This window comes from Lampris incognitus, chromosome 21 (assembly GCF_029633865.1).
Source record: "Lampris incognitus isolate fLamInc1 chromosome 21, fLamInc1.hap2, whole genome shotgun sequence".
In the NCBI taxonomy this organism is placed as follows: domain Eukaryota; kingdom Metazoa; phylum Chordata; class Actinopteri; order Lampriformes; family Lampridae; genus Lampris; species Lampris incognitus.
This window is the reverse complement of record NC_079231.1, coordinates 29,155,400-29,179,616: the sequence shown is the minus strand read 5'-3', so window position 1 is coordinate 29,179,616 and position 24,217 is coordinate 29,155,400. Positions and strand designations below refer to the sequence as shown.

Genomic DNA, 24,217 nt, shown 5'->3' with positions numbered 1-24,217 from the left:
CTGACAGGCAAAATGTTTTTGTTAGGTAGATTTTTTATTTCAGTGCTGCATATTGAAACTTTTTATTTTTTTGTTTCCTGTGTAATCGACTTAGGCGCGGCGCAAAAGTCTTATAATGGCAGGAAAAACACTGTTTTTTCTGTCCGCGGTTTGTCGCCAAGTTCTAACACTGGGAAGGGGAGATATGTGCCCCTGGCAGACATCTGCACTCTACTGAGTGCATTCTCTAGTTTATAATTGGATTTTTTTGGGGGATCCAGTGTGCCTAGCCACATACTGGGTCACGATTCTAGGTCCTGGTTGCTGTGCAGGCACGAACAGAAATACATTAGCGACTGTATGCTCCTTCAGTTCTTTACGGTATTGCCTCTTCCATTGTAGACAATTGAAATGAGCTGGTTGATGAACAACATTACCACCCCCAAACATAGGAGACGCACAAACTTCTTGACTTACGTTTGTGCACCCAAATTGGGTAACGACTAATTCGTATTTGTGAAAAAACTGAGAGAGGTCAGGCAGATTCATGAAAATGTTGCTTTTAGCTTACCTTGAGTATGAAATGACTAGGGTTCAGGTTTCATGTCTGCCGTTTCTACTACTACTACCTTCGGCTGCTCCCGTTAGGGGTCGCCACAGCGGATCATCCGTTTTCATTTCTTCCTGTCTTCTGCGTCTTCCTCTGTCACACCAGCCACCTGCATGTCTTCCCTCATCACATCCATAAAGCTCCTCTTTGGCATTCCTCTTCTCCTCTTCCCTGGCAGCTCCATATTCAGCATCCTTCTCCCAATATACTCAGCATCTCTCCTCCACACATGTCCAAGCCATCTCAATCTTGCCTCTCTTGCTTTGTCTCCAAACCGTCCAACCTGAGCGGTCCCTCTAATATAATCGTTCCTAATCCTGTCCTTCTTCGTTACTCCCAGTGAAAATCTTAGCATCTTCAACTCTGCCACCTCCAGCTCCGCCTCCTGTCTTTTTGTCAGTGCCACTGTCTCCAAACCATATAACATAGCTGGTCTCACAACTATCTTGTAAACTTTCCCTGTAACTCTTGCTGATACCCTTCTGTCGCAAATCACTCCTGACACACTTCTCTACCCACTCCAACCTGCCTGCACTCTCTTTTTCACCTCTCTACTGCACTCCCCGTTACTTTGGACAGTTGACCCCAAGTATTTAAACTCAAATGCCTTTGTCACCTCCACTTCTTGCATCCTGACCATTCCACTGTCCTCTCTCTCATTCACGCATAGGTATTCCGTCTTGCTCCTACTAACTTTCATTCCTCTTCTCTCCAGTGCATACCTCCACCTCTCCAGGCTCTCCTCAACCTGCACCCTACTCTCGCTACAGATCACAATGTCATCCGTGAACATCATCGTCCATGGAGACTCCTGCCTGATCTTGTCCGTCAACCTGTCCATCACCATTGCAAACAAGAAAGGGCTAAGAGCCGATCCTGGGTGTAATCCCACCTCCACCTTGAACCCATCTGTCATTCCAACCGCACACCTCACCATTGTCATACTTCCCTCATACGTATCCTGCACCACTCCTACATACTTCTCTGCAACTCCTGACTTCCTCATACAATACCACACCTCCTCTCTCGGCACTCTGTCATAAGCTTTCTCTAAATCTACAAAGACACAATGCAACTCTTTCTGGCCTTCTCTATACTTCTCAATCAACATTCTCAAAGCAAACATCGCATCTGTGGTGCTCTTTCGTGGCATGAAACCATACTGCTGCTCGCTGATCGTCACCTCTCCTCTTAACCTAGCTTCTATTACTCTTTCCCAAATCATCATGCTGTGGCTGATCAACTTTATACCTGTGTAGTTGTTACAGTTCTGCACATCGCCCTTGTTCTTGAAAATCGGTACCAGTATGCTTCTTCTCCACTCCTCAGGCATCCTCTCACTTTCCAGGATTGTGTTAAACAATCTAGTTAAAAACTTCACTGCCATCTCTCCTAAACATCTCCATGCCTCCACAGGTATGTCATCAGGACCAACTGCCTTTCCACTCTTCATCCTCTTCATAGCTGCCCTCACTTCCTCCTTGCTAATCCGCTGAACTTCCTGATTCACTATCCCTACATCATCCAACCTTCTCTCTCTCTCATTTTCTTCATTCATCAGCCCCTCAAAGTATTCCTTCCACCTTCTTAGCGCACTCTCCTCGCTTGTCAGCACATTTCCATCTCTATCCTTAATCGCCCTAACTTGCTGCACATCCTTTGCAGCTTGGTCCCACTGTCTAGCCAGTCACTACAAGTCCTTTTCTCCTTCCTTAGTGTCTAACCTGTCATACAACTCACCATACGCCTTTTCCTTTGCCTTTGCCACCTCTCTCTTTGCTTTACGCTGCATCTCCTTGTACTCCTGTGTACTTTCTTCATCTCTCTTACTATCCCACTTCTTCTTTGCCAACCTTTTCCTCTGTATAGTTTGCTGTACTTCCTCATTCCACCACCAAGTCTCCTTGTCTTCCTTCCTCTGTCCTGATGACACACCATGTACCTTCCTAGCTGTCTCCCTCACTATTTCTGCAGTGGTTGTCCAGCCATCTGGCAACTCTTCACTACCACCCAGTGTCTGTCTTAACTCCTGTCTGAACTCCACACAACAGTCTTCCTTCTTCAACTTCCACCATTTGATCTTCGGCTGTGTCTTCACTCGCTTCCTCTTCTTGGTCTCCAAAGTCATCCTACAGACCACCATCCGATGCTGCCTAGCTACGTTCTCCCCTGTCACCACCTTGCAGTCTCCAATCCCTTTTAGATGGCGCCTTCTACATAAGATATAGTCCACCTGTGTGCACTTTCCTCCACTCTTGTACGTCACCCTGTGTTCCTCCCTCTTCTTGAAATATGTATTCACCACAGCCATTTCCATCCTTTTCGCAAAATCAACCACCATCTGTCCTTCCACATTTCTCTTCTTGACTCCATACCTTCCCATCACCTCCTCATCACCTCTGTTCTCTTCACCAACATGTCCATTGACGTCGGCTCCAATCACCACTCTCTCCTCCTTGGGTACCCTCTCCACCATGTCGTCCAACTCACTCCAGAATTCTTCTTTTTCATCCATCTCACACCCAACTTGCGGGGCATATGCGCTGATAACATTCAGCAATAAACCTTCAATTTCCAGCTTCATACTCATCACTCTGTGTGACACTCTCTTCACCTCCAGCACGCTCTTGACATACTCTTCCTTCAGAATTACCCCTACCCCATTACTCCTCCCATTCACACCATGGTAGAAGAGTTTGAACCCACCTCCGATACTCCTGGCCTTACTCCCCTTCCACCTGGTCTCTTGCACACACAGTATGCCTACCTTTCTTCTTTCCATCATGTCAGCCAGCTCTCTCCCTTTACCAGTCATAGTGCCAACATTCAAAGTTCCAACTCTCACCTCCACATGCCTACCCTTCCTCCTCTCTAGCTGCCTCTGGACATGCTTTCCCCCTCTCCTTCTCCTTCGCCCAACAGTAGCATAGTTTCCACCGACACCCTGCTGGTTAACAGTACCGGTGGCGGTCGTTGGTAACCCGGGCCTCGACCTATCCGGTATGTAAGTCTTATTTATGATCCGCATATTTGATTTGGCAAAGATTTTACGCCGGATGCCCTTCCTGACGCAACCCTCCCCATTTGTCTGGGCTTGGGACCGGCACTAAGGATGCACTAGCTTGTGCATCTTCAGTGGTTGGGTTCATTTCTGCCGTTTCATCATATCATATTGTGATATGAACCACCATAAAGGAAGTTTATAGACAGCCAGTACATAAAATGTCCAGCAGCAAGCTGCATTGGTGAATTTTTTTCTCCTTTAAATATTCAAAGAAATGTTGGGGAGGGAAATAATGAATACTGTCAGAAGCCTAGAGTGTGAAAATGTTGAGTGAGAAAATTACACTTTTTGAAGTCCTTTTCATCTTGACCTCTACCTAAGTCCATTTAGCTGACCTTTACTTATGTGAAGCTTTCATTTGTTCATACTATTCACATAAGAGGGTTCCAATTTATGTTTTACTTAGTGATTCTTGTGATTCTTGTTTTGCCAATGTTAACTATGTTATCCTGTAATAATTGACATTTAATATAGAAATTAATTCTGTTCCCTCTGTTACAGATTATTTGGGAGTATTTTTCCAGGGCAGTGACATTGTGCCTACCCTTAGTAGAGGTGCAAAATGTGACGGCTCAGAAGCAGCAACTCTATTTTCCTGTCCACCAGTGTGTTTGAGTGGGGACCTCCACTCGCTGTCTGGACAGGACATGTTTGAAGTCAAACCTCGGACAATTGAGAAGAAAGAGTCGAGCACTGAGACAGGTAGGAATTGTGGTTTTACAAGTGGTGCGTGTATGTGCATGCTATATATGTATGTTTATGTATCACACTCATATTGACCTTACAGTTTTAAGATAGCCACTATTTTTATCTCCGATGTCATAAAATGGCCAGTTTTTAAACATTTAAAAAAAAATCTTTACAAACCAATTAATGAGTGATGTTTTGAGAATAAAAAGCATCTAGCAGAAAGGCTTTCCTTTATTCAGTGTTGCAGACCACATTAAAAGATAATATAGACAACCAGACAATCAATGTCTCTATCACAGTAATCTGATATTTTGTCTATAACATACTTGTCTGTGTTATTGGATGTCAATCTTTATGGCCATGTATTTGGGCCGAATGCTGCAGCTACCCCAGTCTGTCTCAGCAAACCACACATCTGCTTAACTAGAATGATGCTGGCTTGTACAGCGACTAAGCCAATGGAATGCACAAGGGCTGATGCACAAATGAGACATCAGCCCTCAATTCACTCTCAGGATCTTTCAAACAAAGAAAAGCAATTCTGTATAGTGGGTTAGGATATGACGTCAGGCATTCATACTCCTACAACATTCTGTGCAACAATTGTTTAAATATAGCCGCAAGTGGCGATTAACGGGGTCCAAGCAGTATTGCAGCTGCCTACCAACCGGTTTTTGAGATATTGACATGTGTCAGTTGTAGCGCCCCCTATAGACGAAATTTCACAAAATTTTGTGTGCTTCCAAAGACTGTTGTGTTGATTGTGCTTAACAAGTTTCGTTAAGTTTGGACAATAATATCACATAATATAGGCAATAGAATCACTATGGACCAAACCTTAAATTTTGATTGACATGTAACTTCAAAATGGAAAGGCACATCAAAATTCTTTCAACAACTTTCTATCAGCATTGTCTGGAGATGATGCAGACCAAATTTAATGAGAATAGGATGAACAGCCTCAGACTAGTTCTGGAAATTGGCGGGAATGGGTGCGTTAGATTCGAGAGCTTTCAAGGAATCACAGGAGAAAGGAATTTCTCAAAAATGCCATACAGAGCCCGAGATATGACCCAAAACGTAAATGTGCTTATTGTAGCGCCCCCATGTGTCCGATCTGTTTCATATTTGGTACATGGCTTCTATGTGCCACAAAGAATAAGCATGTCAATTTCCATGAAGATCAGCCATTCACACTAGCAAGTATTAGCTACTGAATTTTCATTGGCTGTTTGGTGGCCATTTTGGTAATCCAGCTAATTTACATTTTAGGCAATGTAGTCAAATGGGTCCAAGTATAACTATACCAAATTAAAGAGTTTTAGCTCAAGCTGTTTTTGAGATATTGACATGTGTCAGTTGTAGCGCCCCCTATAGACGAAATCTCACAAAATTTGGCATGCTTACAAATACTGTTGTCGCGATTCTGCGTGACAAGTTTCGTTAAATTTGGGCAATCACATCACTAGATATAGGCAATAGAGGCGGTATGGACCACACGTAAAAATTTGATTGACAGGTAACTTCGAAATGGAATGACATCAAAATTCTTTTAACAACTTTGTATCAGCATTGTGTGGAGATGACGTACACCAAATGTCATAGGAATCGGAGGAACAGCCTCAGACTAGTTCATTGTACTTTCACTTTTGATTTTTGAAAATGGCGGGAAAATATGGCAGGTAGAAATGGGAATGGGTGCATTAGATTCGGGAGCTTCCAATGCATTAGAGGAAAAAATAATTTCTAAAAAATTCCATACAGAGCCTGAGATATGACCCAAAACATAAATGTGCTTATTGTAGCGTTTTACAGAAACAACATCAACAACATCAACAATAATGATAATAATAATAATAATAATAATAACAATAGTCCTTAGAAAAACAATAGGGTTCCGCAGCTGTTGCTGCTTGGACACCTAATTACCTTATTGTGGAGGCATTGGTGGTAAGTTCTGCTGCACCACAGCACAGGTTAAATACCAGCCATTTTGTGTGACGTGTGCATGTCCTCCCAGTGCCTTAGTTGGTTTGCTCTGCATGCTCATGTTACCTCCAAGCTTCATCTGGGACTCTGGATTGAATAAATGGGAATGTAGCTATGGTGTATCTATCGGTGCTGTGATACTAAAAAGGCACAAACCACATGTGAGCATGAACGTAAGCGGGTGAAGAACACGGCTCTTAAAGAAAATGGATGGATATTGTAACGTAACTTTTTGTCTTTCCTCAGATGAGGGGCTCGGCAGTAGTAGTAAGCAATGCGGTTCAGGGTCAGTCGGCTCTGGTTCTGTCTACCTGTCAGACAGCCAGGACTGGGTGGTCTCTCCAAGCTGCTCTCCAGACAAGGCCCCCAGCCAGCACAGCGCTATCTCCCCCATGTTAGCTGATGAGACCTTCCGCTATATGAGTAAGTGTGAGTGTGTGCAACTCAATTCATAAATATAAATATTTACAGTCCCTTCAGGAAGTATCCATCCCCTTTTGAGCTTTTCCTGATTTTGTTCTTGGTACAGAAGTACATTTTAATGCATTGAAGCGTTCCAGTCCCTCCTACTGAAAAGCTACCCAATAGCACGATGCTGCCAACACCATGCCTGACAGTAGGGATGGTGTTTCATGGGTGTTGAGCTGTGTTTGGTTGGTGCTAAGGCCAGAGGGCTAACTTTAGTCTTATCTGCCCACAAAGTCTTCTTCCAGGAGCTCTCACATGTTGTCACTTAGCTTATATCTCAGAAGTGGCTTCCTTCTATCCACTCATACAATGAGGCTGGATCTACGACGTACTGAAGAGATTGTTGTCCCTGGACATTTTTCTTTCAGTTCAGCTGATGCAGCTGTGGGTGTAGCTGGTCTCCGTCAGTTTTCTGACAATTGCACTTTTGCTGTTGCTGTTTTGTAAGAGTTTAATAGTTTCTGTGTTGTGCCATTCTTTTTTTGTTCAGCTGTAGTGGACTTGACGGTGCTCTTAGAAAGGTCAAAACATTGACAACAGTTCTCTTCAGCTTTTAGTTTCCAAATAACGTCATCTCAAAGTTTCATTGGCTGTTCCTTCGTCATCATGGCAGCAGGACCGATCTGAGCTGCTGCTCCATTTGTCAGACCTAACAATGTCTGCAACCATGCAACTGAACACAAGTGGATTTAAACTCAACATAGGTGGACGTTTAAATATTGTAAATACCAGGACTGAACACCCATTAACTAAGTAATATACTTAATGATGATGTCATAGCACTTTGCTGTTTCTCTAACTGGTGGTGCTGTGCAATTTTGGCACCTACTAAGTCTTAGCGCTTAGCTTAGCCTTAGCCGTGCAGGTGCTCTATGATGACGTTTGCTCAGCAGTCAGTCTGCAGTATGTGGCCAACTCGGGGGCTCCAAGCCATGTAACCTTCTAAGCAGGAGACTCACTCTTAATGCAAAGCTCTTGAGGAATCTGACAGCACCGCCTTTGATATCAAGAGCAGTAGGGAAGGCAGCTATCTTGTTTAGAGCGAGCTCATTTGGTTGTCGATTCTGCCTATGTAGAGCTTGTATGACAGCACAGTAGGGTTTTGGGTGCTGGCAACAAGCTTGAGCTTTTAAACGGGCATTATCCAACTCCAAATAACTCCATCAACACCCGATAGTTATATTGCTCAGACAGCTATGTGTATATGAGGATCAAAAAGGAAGTGCTGATTTATTTCAGGGTCAGAAGCAGGCACGGCGTCATGGGTGGGCCTGACGGTCCTAGGCCCGCCCACTTTTCACCAGGCCCACCCTACAATTTTCCTACCCAAAAAAATATATTTTATATATTATTTTTTACAAATTTTCATTTAGTCATAAATGATTCGAAATCAGCCAATAATCACATGATTTTGTGCTAAAAATAGTTTTTATAAACATAATTTTATATGTTGATGTTCATGCGTAAGCAAGTTCAAGAGACACATGATGTGATGTTCGACGCCGGCGGGATAGGCTAGGCTAGGTCCAACTGCCATACCATGAAATGCCTTTGCAATGCAACCGACTTTGTTGCTAGATGGTCTGAGGCTGAGCCATGTAAAAAAGAAAGGCCGATGTTCATTACTACAGGATGTCTACTCTGTGACGACAATAAATTGTTTAATGCATCTTCTCTATGTGCCTTTATGAAATCGAAAAAAAACCCGGTGTTAATGAAATCATCTAGCATAGCCCATTGTCTTGTGATCATAGAGATTTGTAGACTGTGATTGATGGTGATTGATAATGAACTCTAGTAGCATGTCTTTACATGACAGATAATGTTATGAGCGAGTTCTGAATACTGGCTCGCTGCTCTGCTCGCGTTACTCAGGCGTCCCAATTCAATTCATTCAAACCTCCTTCCCAAAGGGGACTTTGCATGCCCTACACAACGTTGTAATACCAAACTGCACCACTCTAGGTAGCGCGTAGGGTGGGTATTGGGACAGGGCCTTTGATTGGGCTGTGGTTGCTTGTTCACAGACCTTTTGCGCCCTCTATTGGTCGGTCAGTGATAGAATTATAGTTCAAAATGGCCACTCACTGGCTTTCAACGTTGGCAAGTGATGGTACTGCTGCTGTTTAAGCAATATATATTTTGCACTGAGTAATTTTTAACATTTTGGCTCATTTTGTCAATGTTGCATGAATTATGAGGGTTTTTTTGTGATTACATTTGTTATTCTATCTAGCTCGATTTTGGTCTCAAAATGCACCAAATTGATGCATTTAAATTATCAATATTGACAAATTTTCTTCCGGGGGAGCATGCCCCCGGACCCTGCTAGGGAATTCCAGGCCCATCCATAGTTGGCCTGGCCCACCCAAAACTGAAATCCTGGAGCCATGCCTGGTCAGAAGACTCATCATTGTCGTTGACGGAGCATGCAGGCAATGTGGGTGAGGATCTGTGGCACATGGAACATGGGTTATATTGGGGTATTTACATGAGATACGGTGACACTGGCAGCGATGGCGTTGGAAGAACCTGTGTGACATGGGCTAATGGGGGGTGGGGGGGGCTATTTGCTGCTGTCACATTGGAAAAAGTCTTCCGGAAGTGAATATAACATTCCACAGTAGCTGATCTAGCACATACTTGTAGTTCAAAGGCACATACCTGCAGTTCAGAGGCACATACCTGCAGTTCAAAGGCACATACCAGTAGTTCAGAGGCATATACCAGTAGTTCAGAGGCACATACCTGTAGTTAGCATAGAGACCAGACTCATTTCAAACCATACCCTGTTTGACTTGAGCCAGCTGGTGGGTTGTGTAAGTGTAAATAATGTCGCAGGGGTGTCCGGGTGGTGTAGCAGTCTATTCTATTGCCTCCCAACACAGGGATCGCCAGTTCAAATCCCTGTGTTACTGACGGCTTGGTTGGGCATTCCTACAGACACAATTGACCATGTGTGCCAGTGGGAAGCTGGATGTGGGTATGTGTCCTGGTCACTGCACTAGCGCCTCCTCTGGTCGGTTGGGGCACCTGTTCAGGGGGAGGGGGAACTGGGGGGAATAGCGTGATCTTCCCACGTGCTACGTCCCCCTGTTGAAATTCCTCACTGTCAGGCTGGTGACTCCATATGTATGGGAGGAGGCATGTGGTAGTCTGCAGCCCTCCCCAGATCTGCAGAGGGGGTGGAGCAGTGACCGGGACAGCTCAGAGAGCGGGGTGATTGGCCAAGTACAAGTGGGGAGAAAAAGGGGGAAGAAATTTTAAAAAAGTGAACAATGTTGCAGCAGTAAGCAGGACATATAGCGTTACCATCTGATTTTTAGCTGCTGAAGAAGTCTGGAGGCTAGAGCAGCGACCAGCGTTTCCATGCGAGGCAGACAAATGAGGACTGCAGTCATGCTCATAGAAAATGACTGGACTTCCTGTGACTTGTTTTGCAAGTGATTTGTCATCACAAAACTGGAATGCAGCATAAAGTCATAGATAAAGCTGGTATGTCGCAAGTGGCGGCACGGTGGCACAGTGGTTAGTGCTGTCGCCTCACATCAACAAGGTCCTGGGTTCGAGCCCTGGGGTAGTCAACCTTGGGGGTCGTCCCGGGTTGTCCTCTGTGTGGAGTTTGCATGTTCTCCCGGTGTTTGCGTGGGTTTCCTCCGGGTGCTCCGGTTTCCTCCCACAGTCCAAAGACGTGTAGGTCAGGTGACTTGGCTGTACTAAATTGCCCTTGGTGTGTGTGTGTGTGTGTGTGTGTGTGTGTGTGTGTGTGTGTGTGTGTGTGTGTGTGTGTGTGTGGGCCCTGTGTGATGGCGTGGCGGCCTGTCCAGGGTGTCTCCCCGCCTGCCGCCCAATGACTGCTGGGATAGGCTCCAGCATCCCTGCGACCCTGAGAGCAGGACAAGCGGCTCTAATGGATGGATGGGTGGATGGATGGATGGATTCTGCTAGTGTATGTACGTTACTGACTACGTGTGATGGGTGGACGGATGGATGAGTGGATGGATGGATGGATGGATGCTGCTAGTGTATGTGCGTTATTGACTACATGTGTGACGGATGAATGGTTGGATGGATGGATGCTGCTAGTGTATATGCGTTATTGACTACATGTTTTTTAATCACATGTGTTTGTCGTACGTTTTGTGTCCCTAAGTGAAGCTGTGTTTGCTTAGCCTGAAGTGTGTGCTGATGTGTGTGTGACTGGTTTCTCCTTGTGGCCAGTTCTCGGTGCAGATCGTCTGGAGCAGATGACCAGGACCCACAATGACATTGACGTGGTCACACATCTTCTGGCCGAGGTACCCGACCCCCAGCCGCTCAGCGACCTGCCATTGTTGGAAGGTGTAGTTTCTTTTATGTGAATGAAGAACAGCATGTGATGTGCTGACTGTCCGTTGTCCCGTGCTCTGTTTGGACAGAGGGACAGGGACTTGGAGCTGGCCGCTCGCATCGGTCAGTCACTGCTGCAGAGAAACAACCTGCTGCAGGAACGCAATGAGGCCATCGAGGAGCAGCTGGCACAGGCATTGGATCAGGTAGCCAACACAAAAACGAACGGCGCGTTTGCTTTGACAAAATGCTGCAAAACTTTGTGTTTATGTTTTGAACGGGGACAGGTGATGACTTTAGCCCCAGAACAGCATTTTAAACGGGGACAGGTGATAACTTTAGCCCCAGCACAGCATTTTAAACGGGGACAGGTGATAACTTTAGCCCCAGCACAGCATTTTAAACGGGGACAGGTGATAACCTTTGCCCCAGCATAGCATTTTAAATGGGGACAGGTGATAACTTTAGCCCCAGCACAGCATTTTAAACAGGGACAGGTGATAAATTTAGCCCCAGCCCAGCATTTTAAATGAAGCGTGCTGGTTTGAAGCAGGGGGTTACCCAGGGTTTTCATGCCGTGGCCGCCTGGGGAGATACTTCATGGCCTGGAGCCCACCACTTACTTTGTGCAATAAGATAAATCAATTCTCAGAATCAGATACACTTTGTTTGTCGTTTCATGTCATTCACTTCTGCACATGAAATGAGAAGAAACATGGTTTCCTGCAGCCCACAGGCTAAGCTAACTGCTAGCCCATGGAGATCGGCAGTTGCAGCAGTCATCCTGGCTGCTGTTGGTTCTCCTGGACAATGACTTTTTGTTGTTGTTTAGTTTAGTTACATGTGTTAGTTTGGATATATGTGTTCTTGTAGTTTTTGGATCTGTGTTTTTCTCTTTGTGTCTTTGCAACACAAATAGATACGAACTGGTATGACCGCTGCAGTAGAAACCGGAAGTCAGTGGACTACAATTGTGCACAGAATGGATTGTGGGTCGCAACCCAGTTTGAAACCTGATGCTCACACTTACACATGGTGTTGGCACCCTTGCATAGAAACTGTTCATTCTGTCACTGCAACAAATCAAATGCTCATATTCACTTGTGCACAAACACGAATAAAAAGCCCCCCCCCCCCCCCAGGTGCATCAGCTGCAGCATGAACTGAGTAAGAAGGATGAGCTGCTGCGGATAGTGGCAAGTGCTTCGGAGGAGTGTGAGACCGACTCCAGCTGCTCCACTCCATATGGCCAGCCTCAGTCAATGGGGACAGCCACTGCAGCCGCTGCCCTCAGCCAGCTGGAGGCGCTGCAGAGCAAGCTACAGGAGGTGGAGGAGGAGAACCTGGCACTGAGGTCCGAGGTATGGTGATAATCACAAAATACAGAACACGCTTCGTGTGAAGGCTACATGAGATTTGGTCTGTCGTGGTATGTAAATGTGTGCCAACATCTTATGACCTTGGATGTGGACGTTCTGTCAAGGGTCAAACAGGCGTGTTTAAGTAGGAGAAAGACCCACTTTTCTGCATTCTTTTTTTTTTGAACCACGCCCCCCCCCGTTTTCTCCCCAATTGCATCTGGCCTGCCTGAGCCGTCCCGGTTGCTGCTCCACCCCCTCTGCTGATCCGGGGAGGGCTGCAGACTACCACATGCCTCCTCCCATACATGTGGAGTGACTAGCCCCCTCTTTTCACCTGACAGTGAGGAGTTTCACCAGGGGGACATAGCACGTGGGAGGATCACACTATCCCCCCCCAGTTCCCACTCCCCCCTGAACAGGTGCCCCAACCGACCAGAGGAGGCGCTAGTACAGTGACCAGGACACATACCCATATCCGGCTTCCCACCCGCAGACATGGCCAACTGTGTCTGTAGGGACGTCCGGCCAAGCTGGAAGTAACACGGGGACTCGAACCAGCGATTCCCGTGTTGGTAGGCAATAGAATAGACCACTACGCTACCCGCACGCCCCTAAGTCTGCATTCATTGTCCTGACTTAATTCGACAAAAAAGTGACCAAGCAGAACTGCTCAGGATGGTTGAAGGACTGGACGGATGGAATTGGTTGTGATTAAATAAGGGTCACCTTGCTCGTGACAGCAGTTTTTTTTTCTAAACCCAGGCTCGCCATCTGAAGAGGGAGACCATCACCTATGAGGAGAAGGAGCAGCAGCTGGTCAGTGACTGTGTCAAGGAGCTGCGTGAGTCATAAACACACACACAAATCCCCACATGGCATCATGAGGACTGGCAAAGTGATTTTTATAGTGTATCTTGTGTGTTTGTTTTGCATGGCTGTGTGTGTGTGTGTGTGGGGTGTGTGTGGGGGGGGGTGCAGGTGAGTCCAACAGTCAGATGGTCTCTCTGACGGACGAGCTGGCTCAGAAAAATGAGGAACTGCTCAGGCACCAGGAGGAGATCGCCCAGCTTCTGTCCCAGATAGTGGAGCTCCAGCACAGGGTGAAGGAGGTGAGAGGACAACCACGGTGCAGGAGAGGAGAGAGAAGAACCGAGTGTGCCGGGGCTAATGACAGAGGGCTGAAAAGAAGGGGCAGAACAGTGTTTAACATGGGTGTGAAACAGTGTTGGGTGTACGTCTGTGATCACATCATCACGTTGTGTGCTCTCTTCACAGTTGGCTTTAGAGAAGGAGGAGCTGAGGATTCATCTGCAGGCCTCCAAAGACGCCCAGAGAGAGCTCACGGTGGAGGTAAGTCCTGAAATAAATACATTCTACATCGGGGGCGTCCGGGTAGCGGTCTGTTCCATTGCCTACCAACATGGGGATCGCTGGTTTGAATCCCCGTGTTACCTCCGGCTTGGTCGGGCATCCCTACAGACACAATTGGCTGTGTCTGCGGGTGGCAAGCCAGATGTGGGTGTGTGTGCTGGTCGCTGCACTAGCGCCTCCTCTGGGGCGCCTTTTCGGGGGGAGGGGGAACTGGGGGGGGGTAGCGTGATCCTCCCACGTGCTACGTCCCCCTGGTGAAACTCTTCACTGTCAGGTGGAAAGAGGCGGCTGGTGATTCCACATGTATCGGAGGAGACGTGGTAGTCTGCAGCTCTCCCCGGATCGGCAGAGGCGGTGGAGCAGAGACTGGGACGGCTGGGGAAAGTGGGGTAATTGGCCAAGTACAATTGGGGAGGAAAAAAAAAGCCAAAAAAAAAGTTTTTGCATTTGCTCATTTGGCATGTGCTTGTATTCAAAGGGACTTATGAGGGAGTCAGTAAATTACAGAAGGAAACAAGTGTAGGCAGCTGGCATAGTAGAGTGATACATGGTATTACATGATAATACACAGTAATACATGGTAATACACGGTAAAACAAGTGTAGGCAGCTGGCATAGTAGAGCGATACATGGTAATACACGGTAATACACGGTAATACATGGCAATACACAGTAATACATGGTAATACACGGTAATACATGATGAAACAAGTGAGGCAACTAGCATAGTAGAGCGATACATTGTAATTTGTAATAAATGGTGTTACACAGTAATACACGGTTATACATGGTAATACACAGTAATACATGGTAATACACGGTAATACATGGTAATACACAGTAATACATGGTAATAGACAGTAGTAAAGTGTAATACACAGTAATACATGTAATACATGGTAATACACGGCAATGCACAGCAATACATGGTAATACACAGTAATACACAGTAATATGTTAGGGCTCGGTCTGTTGACCAACCTGGCAACCAGCAATGAGAGCGGGGGAGGGGCGCGTCTGAAACACCTGCAGCCTACCTACTCGTTAACCACTCTAGTATAAGTTTGTTTGCTTTCCAGAACTCGTCGCGAGTTCGTCCTGAACAGTCCCGTGAGTAAATTCTTCGTCTCGAGTTTTGTGACATTTCTGTGTCTCCCGGTGGAGTACAGATTGTAGTATTCTCCGTGTTTTTGCTTGTTTAATTATTCCCTTGTGTCAGTTCTCCTTGAGAGCTTGTTCGGAGAAGAACTCTCTTTGTGTTTTCCCCATTGGATTTTCCCATCGTGATTTTCTAGTTGAGATCAAGTTTTTGATATTCTAATTTCTCCTCTCTCACTGTGGATCTTATTACTCGGTTGGACTTCTACCTTAAAGGAGCAGTTTGTGTTTTTTTCCCTTTCGGACTTTAAAGGAGCAGTTTACGTTTTTTCCCTTTCGGACTTTAAAGGAGCAGTTTACGTTTTTTTCCTTTTCGGATTAAGGGGGCAGTTTACGTTTTCCCATTTTTAAGAAGCTATTCTCAAGTTCCGCCTGAAGCGCCTCCCCCTTCTGTCCAGGCCCGGCCGGCTCTCCTCTACGAGTCCTGCCAGGTTGGTGCTTTACTTTGTCTTGTGTTGTCGCTATTGGGTTCGTTCTACAAACCTTAACAGTACGAACTCGCCCTCACTATGAACCCAGACAACCCAGACGCCAATCCTGTCCAGGCTGCTCTCTATAAGCAGATTCAACTTACAGCCTCCCACGGCCAGCAACTACAAGAGGCCGCTGTTGCCATGCAGGGCCTCCGGGCTCAGGTGCAACCCCTCCAGGCTTCGGTGGATTCTCTTTCGGCCCAGCAAGTGGCGCTCGCGAGCCAACAAGAGGAGGTTCTTAAGCAGTTGCAAACTCTCACAGCGGCTATCACCATCCAGCCAGCTGTCCCACCAGTTCCGGCCGCCCCTCCTCCAGCAGTGCCCGCAGCCGTTGCCTTAGACAATCCTACCGTTTATGTTTCGGATTTCCGGGAGCCCAGTATCTCCAATCCCAAGCCTTTTGATGGCAACTTTGAGACCTGTGCCACGTTCATCATGCAGTGTGAGCTTGTCTTCGCCCACCATTCCAGGGGGTTCACCACAGATGCTGCAAAAGTTGCTTACGTGACTAACCTGCTGACTGGCCGCGCTGCTCAGTGGGCCACTGCTTCCTGGTCCATGGGGGCCAGTTTTTGCTCTTCCTACGATGACTTTGTGGCTGAGCTTCGGAAGGTATTCCATCATCCAGTGTACGGTCAGGATCCGGGTGTCCGATTGAGCAGGATCCAGCAGGGCAGTGGCAGTGTCACTGACTACTCAGTCGAGTTCAGGCTGGCTGCGGCTGAGAGTGGCTGGAACGACCAGTCACTTCGGGTAACCTTCCGTAGGGGCCTCAGCGATGCCGTCAAGGATCAGCTAGCCACCCGGGAGGATCCTACCTCTCTCGACGACCTTATCAGCCTTGCCATCCGCATCGATGGACGTCTCCGCGAGAGAAGGCGCGAGCGAGGTCTACGGGGAACCGTTTCTACCTCTCAGCCATCCAGAGCTTCCGAAGGGGGCTCTTCTTCGTCGCACTCCACTTCCCCTGTGGCAAGCCTCTCCTCCTCCCAGACAGTGACAGAGGAGGAACCTATGCAGCTTGGGCGTACACGACTGACTCCCGCTGAACGGGAGGCCCGGTTCAAGGCAGGTCTCTGTCTTTACTGCGGTCTTAAGGGACACCGGATCAGCGAGTGTCCTACGCGGCCAAAAGATTAGGCTCACTGGGACCCCGGGAGATCCTAGTGAGCCGTCTTTCCTGTTCCCGCCATCCTGCTCCGGCTAACCATCTTGTGAGCGTTACCCTGGCTTGGGCAGACCAGCGGCTCACTGTAGGCGCACTCATCGATTCGGGAGCTGATGGGTGTTTCTTGGACTCTACGTTTGCTGCTCAAGCTAACATTCCATGTGAGGAATTGGAGAGGCCAATAGAGGCCTTTGCTCTGGATGAGCGCCGCCTGGCCAGTGTTACCCGACAGTCCTGTCCCGTGTCTCTCACTATTGCTGGAAACCATGTGGAGAGCCTTCAGTTCTTCGTCATCCAGTCTCCCTTAGTTCCTGTGATCTTGGGGCGTCCCTGGTTGGCTCAGCATGAGCCACACATTGCTTGGTCGTCTGGTAACATTTTGGAGTGGAGCTCCTCCTGTCACGCCCGGTGTCTTCAGGCCGCACCTGGTCCAGCAGTCCAGACTGTTCCGATTGCCCCTCCTCCCGATCTTTCCTCTGTTCCTCCCGAGTATCATGATCTCGGGGAGGTCTTCAGCAAGACGCGAGCTCAGTCTCTCCCTCCGCATCGGCCATATGATTGTGCTATCAACCTCCGTCCTGGGGCCTCTCTCCCTAGCAGTCGTCTTTACAGCCTTTCCATCCCCGAGAAGGCTGCTATGGACGATTACATTTCAGAATCGTTGGCGGCAGGGCTCATCCGACCCTCATCCTCCCAGGTGGCAGCTGGTTTCTTTTTCGTTAAGAAGAAGGATGGTGGTCTCCGACCCTGCATTGATTATCGCCAACTCAACGACATCACCATCAAGAATAAATACCCCCTGCCTCTGATGAGCTCCACCCTCGAACCCCTGACCCAGGCGACTGTCTTCACTAAGCTGGATCTCCGGAACGCCTACCATCTCGTTCGGATCCGGAGAGGGGACGAGTGGAAGACAGCCTTTAAGACTCCCCGTGGTCATTATGAGTACCTGGTAATGCCGTTCGGCCTCACCAACGCCCCGGCGGTGTTCCAGGCACTCATGAATGACATCCTTCGCGACATGCTCGACCAATTCGTTGTCGTCTACCTTGATGACATCCTCATCTTCTCCAGGTCCCTCGAGGAGCATGTCCAGCACGTGCGGCAGGTTCTCGAACGCCTCCTTCGTAACCGGCTGTTCGTCAAGGCTGAGAAATGCCTGTTCCATTCTGAGTCAGTGGACTACTTAGGTTTTATCGTGGAGGGAGGCAAGACTCGAGCTGATCCTCGCAAGATCAAAGCGGTGGTGGAATGGCCGGATCCTAAGTCACGTAAGGAACTGCAGAGCTTCCTCGGGTTCGCGAACTTTTACAGGAGGTTCGTCCGAAACTACAGCTCTGTAGCAGAACCCCTCACCCTTCTAACCTCCCCCTCTCAGCCGTTCGTCTGGTCCCCAGCTGCTCGCTCTGCATTTCTGTCGCTCAAGGAGAGGTTCACCAGTGCCCCCGTCCTACTCCATCCCGATCCCAAGAGGCAGTTCATAGTTGAGGTGGACGCTTCGGACACCGGATTGGGGGCTGTGCTCTCCCAACGATCAGAGGCCGACCAGAAGGTTCATCCTTGCGCGTTCTTCTCCCGCCGGTTCCTTCCCGCCGAGGAGAACTACGATGTTGGTAATCGGGAGCTTCTCGCTGTAGTGGCTGCACTTGAGGAATGGCGCCATTGGCTGGAGGGGGCAGAGCATCCATTTACCATCTGGACTGATCATAAGAACCTGACGTTCATCCGGGCAACCAAACGTCTCAATGGTCGGCAGGCACGGTGGGCCAGCTTCCTCAGTCGGTTCGACTTCACACTGACTTATCGTCCTGGCTCCCGCAACACCAAGGCAGATGCTCTGTCTCGTCAACACCTTAAGGAACCTGTAACGGTGGAGCCAAGTCCCGTCCTCCCTGAGACCAAGGTCGTTGGCGTGGTGACCTGGGGCCTTGAAACGGTGGTCAAGCGCGCCTTGCGCTCCAGTCCAGCCCCGAGCAACGTGCCGCCTCGCCGACTGTTTGTTCCGGACTCAGTGAGGTCTCGGGTCCTCAAATGGGGCCACACCAGTCAGCTCGCTTGCCACCCTGGAGTCCACCGCACTTTCACTTTCATAGCTCGACGGTTCTGGTGGCCCACTATGAGGAGGGACGTCAAGGAGTTCGTCATGGCCTGCACCATCTGTGCCCGCAGCAAGGCCTCTCACCAGGCACCGGCTGGTCTGCTGCAGCCCCTTCCTATTCCCAGTCGGCCCTGGTCCCATGTGGCGTTGGATTTTGTCTCTGGACTTCCTCCGTCTCAGGGCATCACAGTGATCCTGACGGTAGTGGATTGCTTCAGCAAGGGTGTTCACCTGGTGGCTTTGCCTAAGCTTCCTTCTGCTTCAGAAACCGCTGACCTCCTGATGAGCCACGTCTTCCGTTTGCATGGACTTCCCAAGGACATTGTGTCAGACAGAGGGCCCCAGTTTGTTTCCCGTGTGTGGCGTGCTTTCTGCAAGGGGTTGGGCGCCTCGGTCAGCCTTTCGTCGGGATATCATCCGCAGACTAACGGACAGACTGAGAGGATGAACCAGAGTGTGGAATCTGCTCTCCGTTGCGTCGCTGCCAAGAAGCCAACCTCCTGGAGTCAGTTTCTCCCCTGGGTCGAGTATGCGGTCAACTCCCTGGTCAGCTCCGCCACCGGCCTCTCGCCCTTTGAGGCATCCCTGGGTTACCAGCCGCCCGTCTTCTCTGCACAGGAGTCCGAAGTGGAGGTTCCCTCCGTGCAGACTCATCTGGACCGCTGTCGTCGTGTCTGGGAGATCACCAGGGCTGCGCTGCTCCGTGCTACGGAACGTGCCAGACGAGGAGCTAACCGTCGCCGATCCACAGCACCAGCTTACCAACCCGGACAGAGAGTCTGGCTGTCCACCAAGGATCTCCCCCTTCAGTCCTCTGCCAAGAAGCTGAATCCCCGGTTCGTTGGACCCTTCGAGATCCAGGAAGTACCCAGTCCTGCAGTTGTGCGTCTTAAGCTCCCGGCCTCCATGAAGATCCATCCGGTTTTTCATGTGTCCCGAGTAAAGCCTGTCTCCGAGAGCCCCCTTATGCCTCCGGCCCCAGCTCCGCCTCCCCCTGAGATTGTGGATGGGCATCCACAGTGGAAGGTCCGTCGGCTGATGGACGTCCGACGCAGGGGACGGGGGTTCCAGTATTTGGTTGACTGGGAGGGCTATGGGGTGGAGGAACGAAGCTGGGTATCCCGCCAGCTCATCATGGACCCTGGTCTGCTCGCTGAGTTCTATCGCCGTCACCCTGACAAGCCTGGCAGGTCGCCTGGTGGCTCCCGTAGAGGGGGGGGTACTGTTAGGGCTCGGTCTGTTGACCAACCTGGCAACCAGCAATGAGAGCGGGGGAGGGGCGCGTCTGAAACACCTGCAGCCTACCTACTCGTTAACCACTCTAGTATAAGTTTGTTTGCTTTCCAGAACTCGTCGCGAGTTCGTCCTGAACAGTCCCGTGAGTAAATTCTTCGTCTCGAGTTTTGTGACATTTCTGTGTCTCCCGGTGGAGTACAGATTGTAGTATTCTCCGTGTTTTTGCTTGTTTGATTATTCCCTTGTGTCAGTTCTCCTTGAGAGCTTGTTCGGAGAAGAACTCTCTTTGTGTTTTCCCCATTGGATTTTCCCATCGTGATTTTCTAGTTGAGATCAAGTTTTTGATATTCTAATTTCTCCTCTCTCACTGTGGATCTTATTACTCGGTTGGACTTCTACCTTAAAGGAGCAGTTTGTGTTTTTTTCCCTTTCGGACTTTAAAGGAGCAGTTTACGTTTTTTCCCTTTCGGACTTTAAAGGAGCAGTTTACGTTTTTTTCCTTTTCGGATTAAGGGGGCAGTTTACGTTTTCCCATTTTTAAGAAGCTATTCTCAAGTTCCGCCTGAAGCGCCTCCCCCTTCTGTCCAGGCCCGGCCGGCTCTCCTCTACGAGTCCTGCCAGGTTGGTGCTTTACTTTGTCTTGTGTTGTCGCTATTGGGTTCGTTCTACAAACCTTAACATAATACATGGTAATACACGGTAACACATGATAATACATGGTAAAGCCGAGAGTGTGTACGAAATCAAGACATTAAGTCTAGGTGTGAGGTAGATTAGGAGGCGATAGTACAAAAAGAAAAACCAAGAAGGGTTTAAAAAATCAAGTGCACACACTGAAAAACGGTGAGGCAAGCAGCTGCAGGTAGAAGGTACTGTGGAGTAGACAGCAGAAAATCGTGCATAATGTGGCACAGCAGCGGCTCATAGTCCCACCCATTGACAGCTGCCACTGTACCGAGATAATCAGTGTTATTCCCTTTAAGTGGTTTTTATGTTTTGGCTGCTCGGTGTGTGTGTATAGTAGATCCTCCTCATGCTGCCAAAACTCCTCTGACCTGTCAATTCATGGACTCCACAAGATCTCTGAGGCTCCTGAAGCGCCTCCCAGAGTGTAGGGGGGAGAACAGTCCATGGTTGAGGTGGGTGGGATCTCTGCTGATGCTGAGACCCCTTCAAAGGCAGCATTTGTGATAAATGTCTTTATGGGTGGGAGCTGGGTACCGGTGATGTGCTGGGACGCCTTGATGACCCGCTGCAGAGCTTTCTGGACTACTGATGTGCAGTTGCCGTACCACACTGAGATGCAGCTGGTCAGGATGCTCGCTATGGTGCAGCGGTAGCAGTTGGTCAGGATGCTCTTTATGGTGCAGTGGTAGAAGTTGGCCAGGATGCTCTCTATGGTGCAGCGGTAGATGTTGGTCAGGATGCTCTATGGCGCAATGGTAGAAGTTGGTCAGGATGGTCTCTATGGTGCAGCGGTAGAAGTTGGTCAGGATGCTCTCCGTGGTGCAGCGGTAGAAGTTGGTCAGGATGCTCTCCATGGTGCAGCGGTAGAAGTTGGTCAGGATGCTCTCCATGGTGCAGTGGTAGAGGTTGATCAGGATGCTCTCCATGGTGCAGCGGTAGAAGTTGTTCAGGATGCTCTCTATGGTGCAGCGGTAGAAGTTAGTCAGGATGCTTTCCATGGTGCAGTGGTAGAGGTTGATCAGGATGCTCTCCATGGTGCAGCGGTAGAAGTTGGTCAGGATGCTCTCTATGGTGCAGCGGTAGAGGTTGGTCAGGATGGTCTCTATGGTGCAGCGGTAGAAGTTGGTCAGGATGCTCTCTATGGCGCAGCGGTAGAAGTCGGTCAGGATGCTCTCTATGGTGCAGTGGACACTACCTGGACATGGTTGCAGACCAGGTACACCCCTTCATGGCATTTGTATTCCCTGATGGCAGTGGCCTCTTTCAGCAGGATAATGTGCCCTGCCAACCTCCAAAAATGATTGAGGAACAGTTTGAGGAACATAATAATTTAAGTTGTTGCCCTGGTCTCCAAATTCTTCTGATCTTAGTCTGATCAAGCATCTGTGGAATGTGCTGGAAAAACAAGTCCACTCCATGGAGGCCCCATCTCGCTACTTACAGGACTTAAAGGCTCAGCTGCTAATCATTTATTTCTAGATACCAGAGGGCACCTTCAGAGGTCTTGTGGAGTCCATGGCTCGACGTGTCAGAGCTGTTTTGGGGGCGTGAGGGGGACCTACACAGTATTAGGCAGGTGGTGTTCATGTTTTGGCTGATGGCTGTGTATGAGCGAGCAGAATTATGTAAATGCAAACTGAACCTAACGCCAGACACTACAACCTCTGTAGATGGGGGTTGTTTGAGACAAAGGGAAAATACATGACGGGCTTATAGGTTGCAGGCCAGGTAAGCTAATGTGTGTGTTTGTGTGTGCGCGTGTGTGTGTGTTGCAGCTGAACGAACTAACGGAGCGGAATGCAGAGTGTGTTGGGATGCTTCATGAGTCCCAGGAGGAGATCAAGGAGCTGCGCAGTAAGAACACGCCCTCTGCTGGAATGCACAGACACCTGTCATATGGCCTCTACCCCATGGTCAGCAGCAGCTTCATCTCTACGTTTTACTTGCTTTTAAAAGCACAGGACTTGTGCATGCTAGGCTGTCATGTTTGTTTTTGTTTTTTTTGCTTGCAGAAAAATAAGAATCTAATATAAAAAAAGGTGATATTTAACACCATTTTATCCCTTTACATATAGCTTTACATTTGCATATACTCGCCACGCTTCATTTATGTCATAATGTGTGTATAGTTTCTTGCACATATATTCAGACTTGACAGAATGGTCGGGACACAGATTTAATTTTATTCTCAAGTATTCAAAAGTGATTACTGTAAAGTAATAACCAAAAAAAAAGAAAGAAAAAAGGAAGGAAGGCTCCTGGGGCCGTATTCATGAAGGATTTTATTTTAGGATTTTATGTGATTCAGGATTATATTATATTTTTATTTTATTTTAGGATTCTATTTTATTTGGGATTTTATTTTTATATTTTATTTTAGGATTCTATTTTATTTGATTTGTTTTTATTGTATTGTATTTTATTTTAATATCTTATTTTTTATTTTATTTTATTTTATTTACACTAACGGGAGCAGCCAAATGTAGTAGTAGTAGATTTTATTTTATATTATTATTATATCATATTATTATTATTATTATGAGTATATGTTAATAATTAAGAGTATTCTTAAAATTGTACCAGGTGTTCCTCGCTAAACATTCTTTAAAAGTGGTTTCATGAAGCTGCTGAGACAAAGTTTTGCTGAGAAACTGGATGAGCTCTAAGAGAATAGAGTGGGGTTGAGTGGGCGGGGTGATATTCTGCCAACAGCGCTGGTTGATCGGGGTCCGGTCTGTGTCAGTGAATTCTTATTAACAAAACTGCCCGACGTTTGGAGCGGATGGGTTCCTGAAAGTATGAATCACGTTGCTATAGCCAAGTAAAGATTTACTTTTAAAGAAAATGCAAATGATTACACACATGAAACCACAAATAAAATACTGACTTAACCACGTAAGCTACATGTTCGGGTTTCGTGCAGCCTCTTACACAAGGCTCTGTGAAGTAATGATCAGATAGGCTAAACAGGCTTTACCATGCAGCCCTCTCATAGATGATGTTGAACGAGCATGGCTGACAGTAACAAGCCCCACACAACTTGTGCATGACAGGAAAGAAGTAATAACACAAATTGTGCATGATGGGAAAGAAGTAATAACACAACTTGTGCATGATGGGAAAGAAGTACTAACACAACTTGTGCATGGCAGGAAAGAAGTAATAACACAAATTGTGCATGACAGGAAAGAAGTACTAACACAACTTGTGCATGATAGGAAAAAAGTAATAACACAACGTGTGCATGATGGGAAAGAAGTAATAACACAACTTGTGTATGAAGGGAAAGAAGTAATAACACAACTTGTGCGTGACGGGAAAGAAGTAATAACGCAACTTGTGCATGAAGAGAAAGAAGTAGTCAAAGGTCAGTTTGGACCTGGGATTTGCAGTTAGCAGCAGCAGCCCTTTCTGGGACCATTAAGATTTGGTCTTGTGACTTAGGGTTATCCAGTAGTTGGTCGGTAGTTATTACAATATTCTTCTGTTTATGCATGCTTTGCTGACTATTTGTGGATTGAAGTATTTATTTGTAT

At 47.8% G+C, this 24,217-nt stretch overlaps 1 protein-coding gene across 2 annotated transcripts in view; it reads left to right on the top strand.

Annotated features, from left to right (window-relative positions):
- The window catches only part of LOC130131357 (trafficking kinesin-binding protein 2-like), a 75,280-nt gene that overhangs the window by 21,302 nt on the left and 29,761 nt on the right, over positions 1-24,217 (top strand). The window contains exons 2-10 of one of the 2 annotated variants that reach the window (XM_056301020.1): positions 4,155-4,355; positions 6,579-6,755; positions 11,022-11,098; positions 11,219-11,335; positions 12,272-12,490; positions 13,253-13,331; positions 13,469-13,599; positions 13,766-13,840; positions 22,457-22,594. In XM_056301020.1, coding sequence (XP_056156995.1) covers positions 4,301-4,355; positions 6,579-6,755; positions 11,022-11,098; positions 11,219-11,335; positions 12,272-12,490; positions 13,253-13,331; positions 13,469-13,599; positions 13,766-13,840; positions 22,457-22,594 — 1,068 coding nt within the window. In that variant the 5' untranslated portion in view covers positions 4,155-4,300. Of the gene's footprint in view, positions 1-4,154; positions 4,356-6,578; positions 6,756-9,110; positions 9,245-11,021; positions 11,099-11,218; positions 11,336-12,271; positions 12,491-13,252; positions 13,332-13,468; positions 13,600-13,765; positions 13,841-22,456; positions 22,595-24,217 lie in introns of those variants that run through there. The other variant, XM_056301021.1, reaches the window with a different exon arrangement.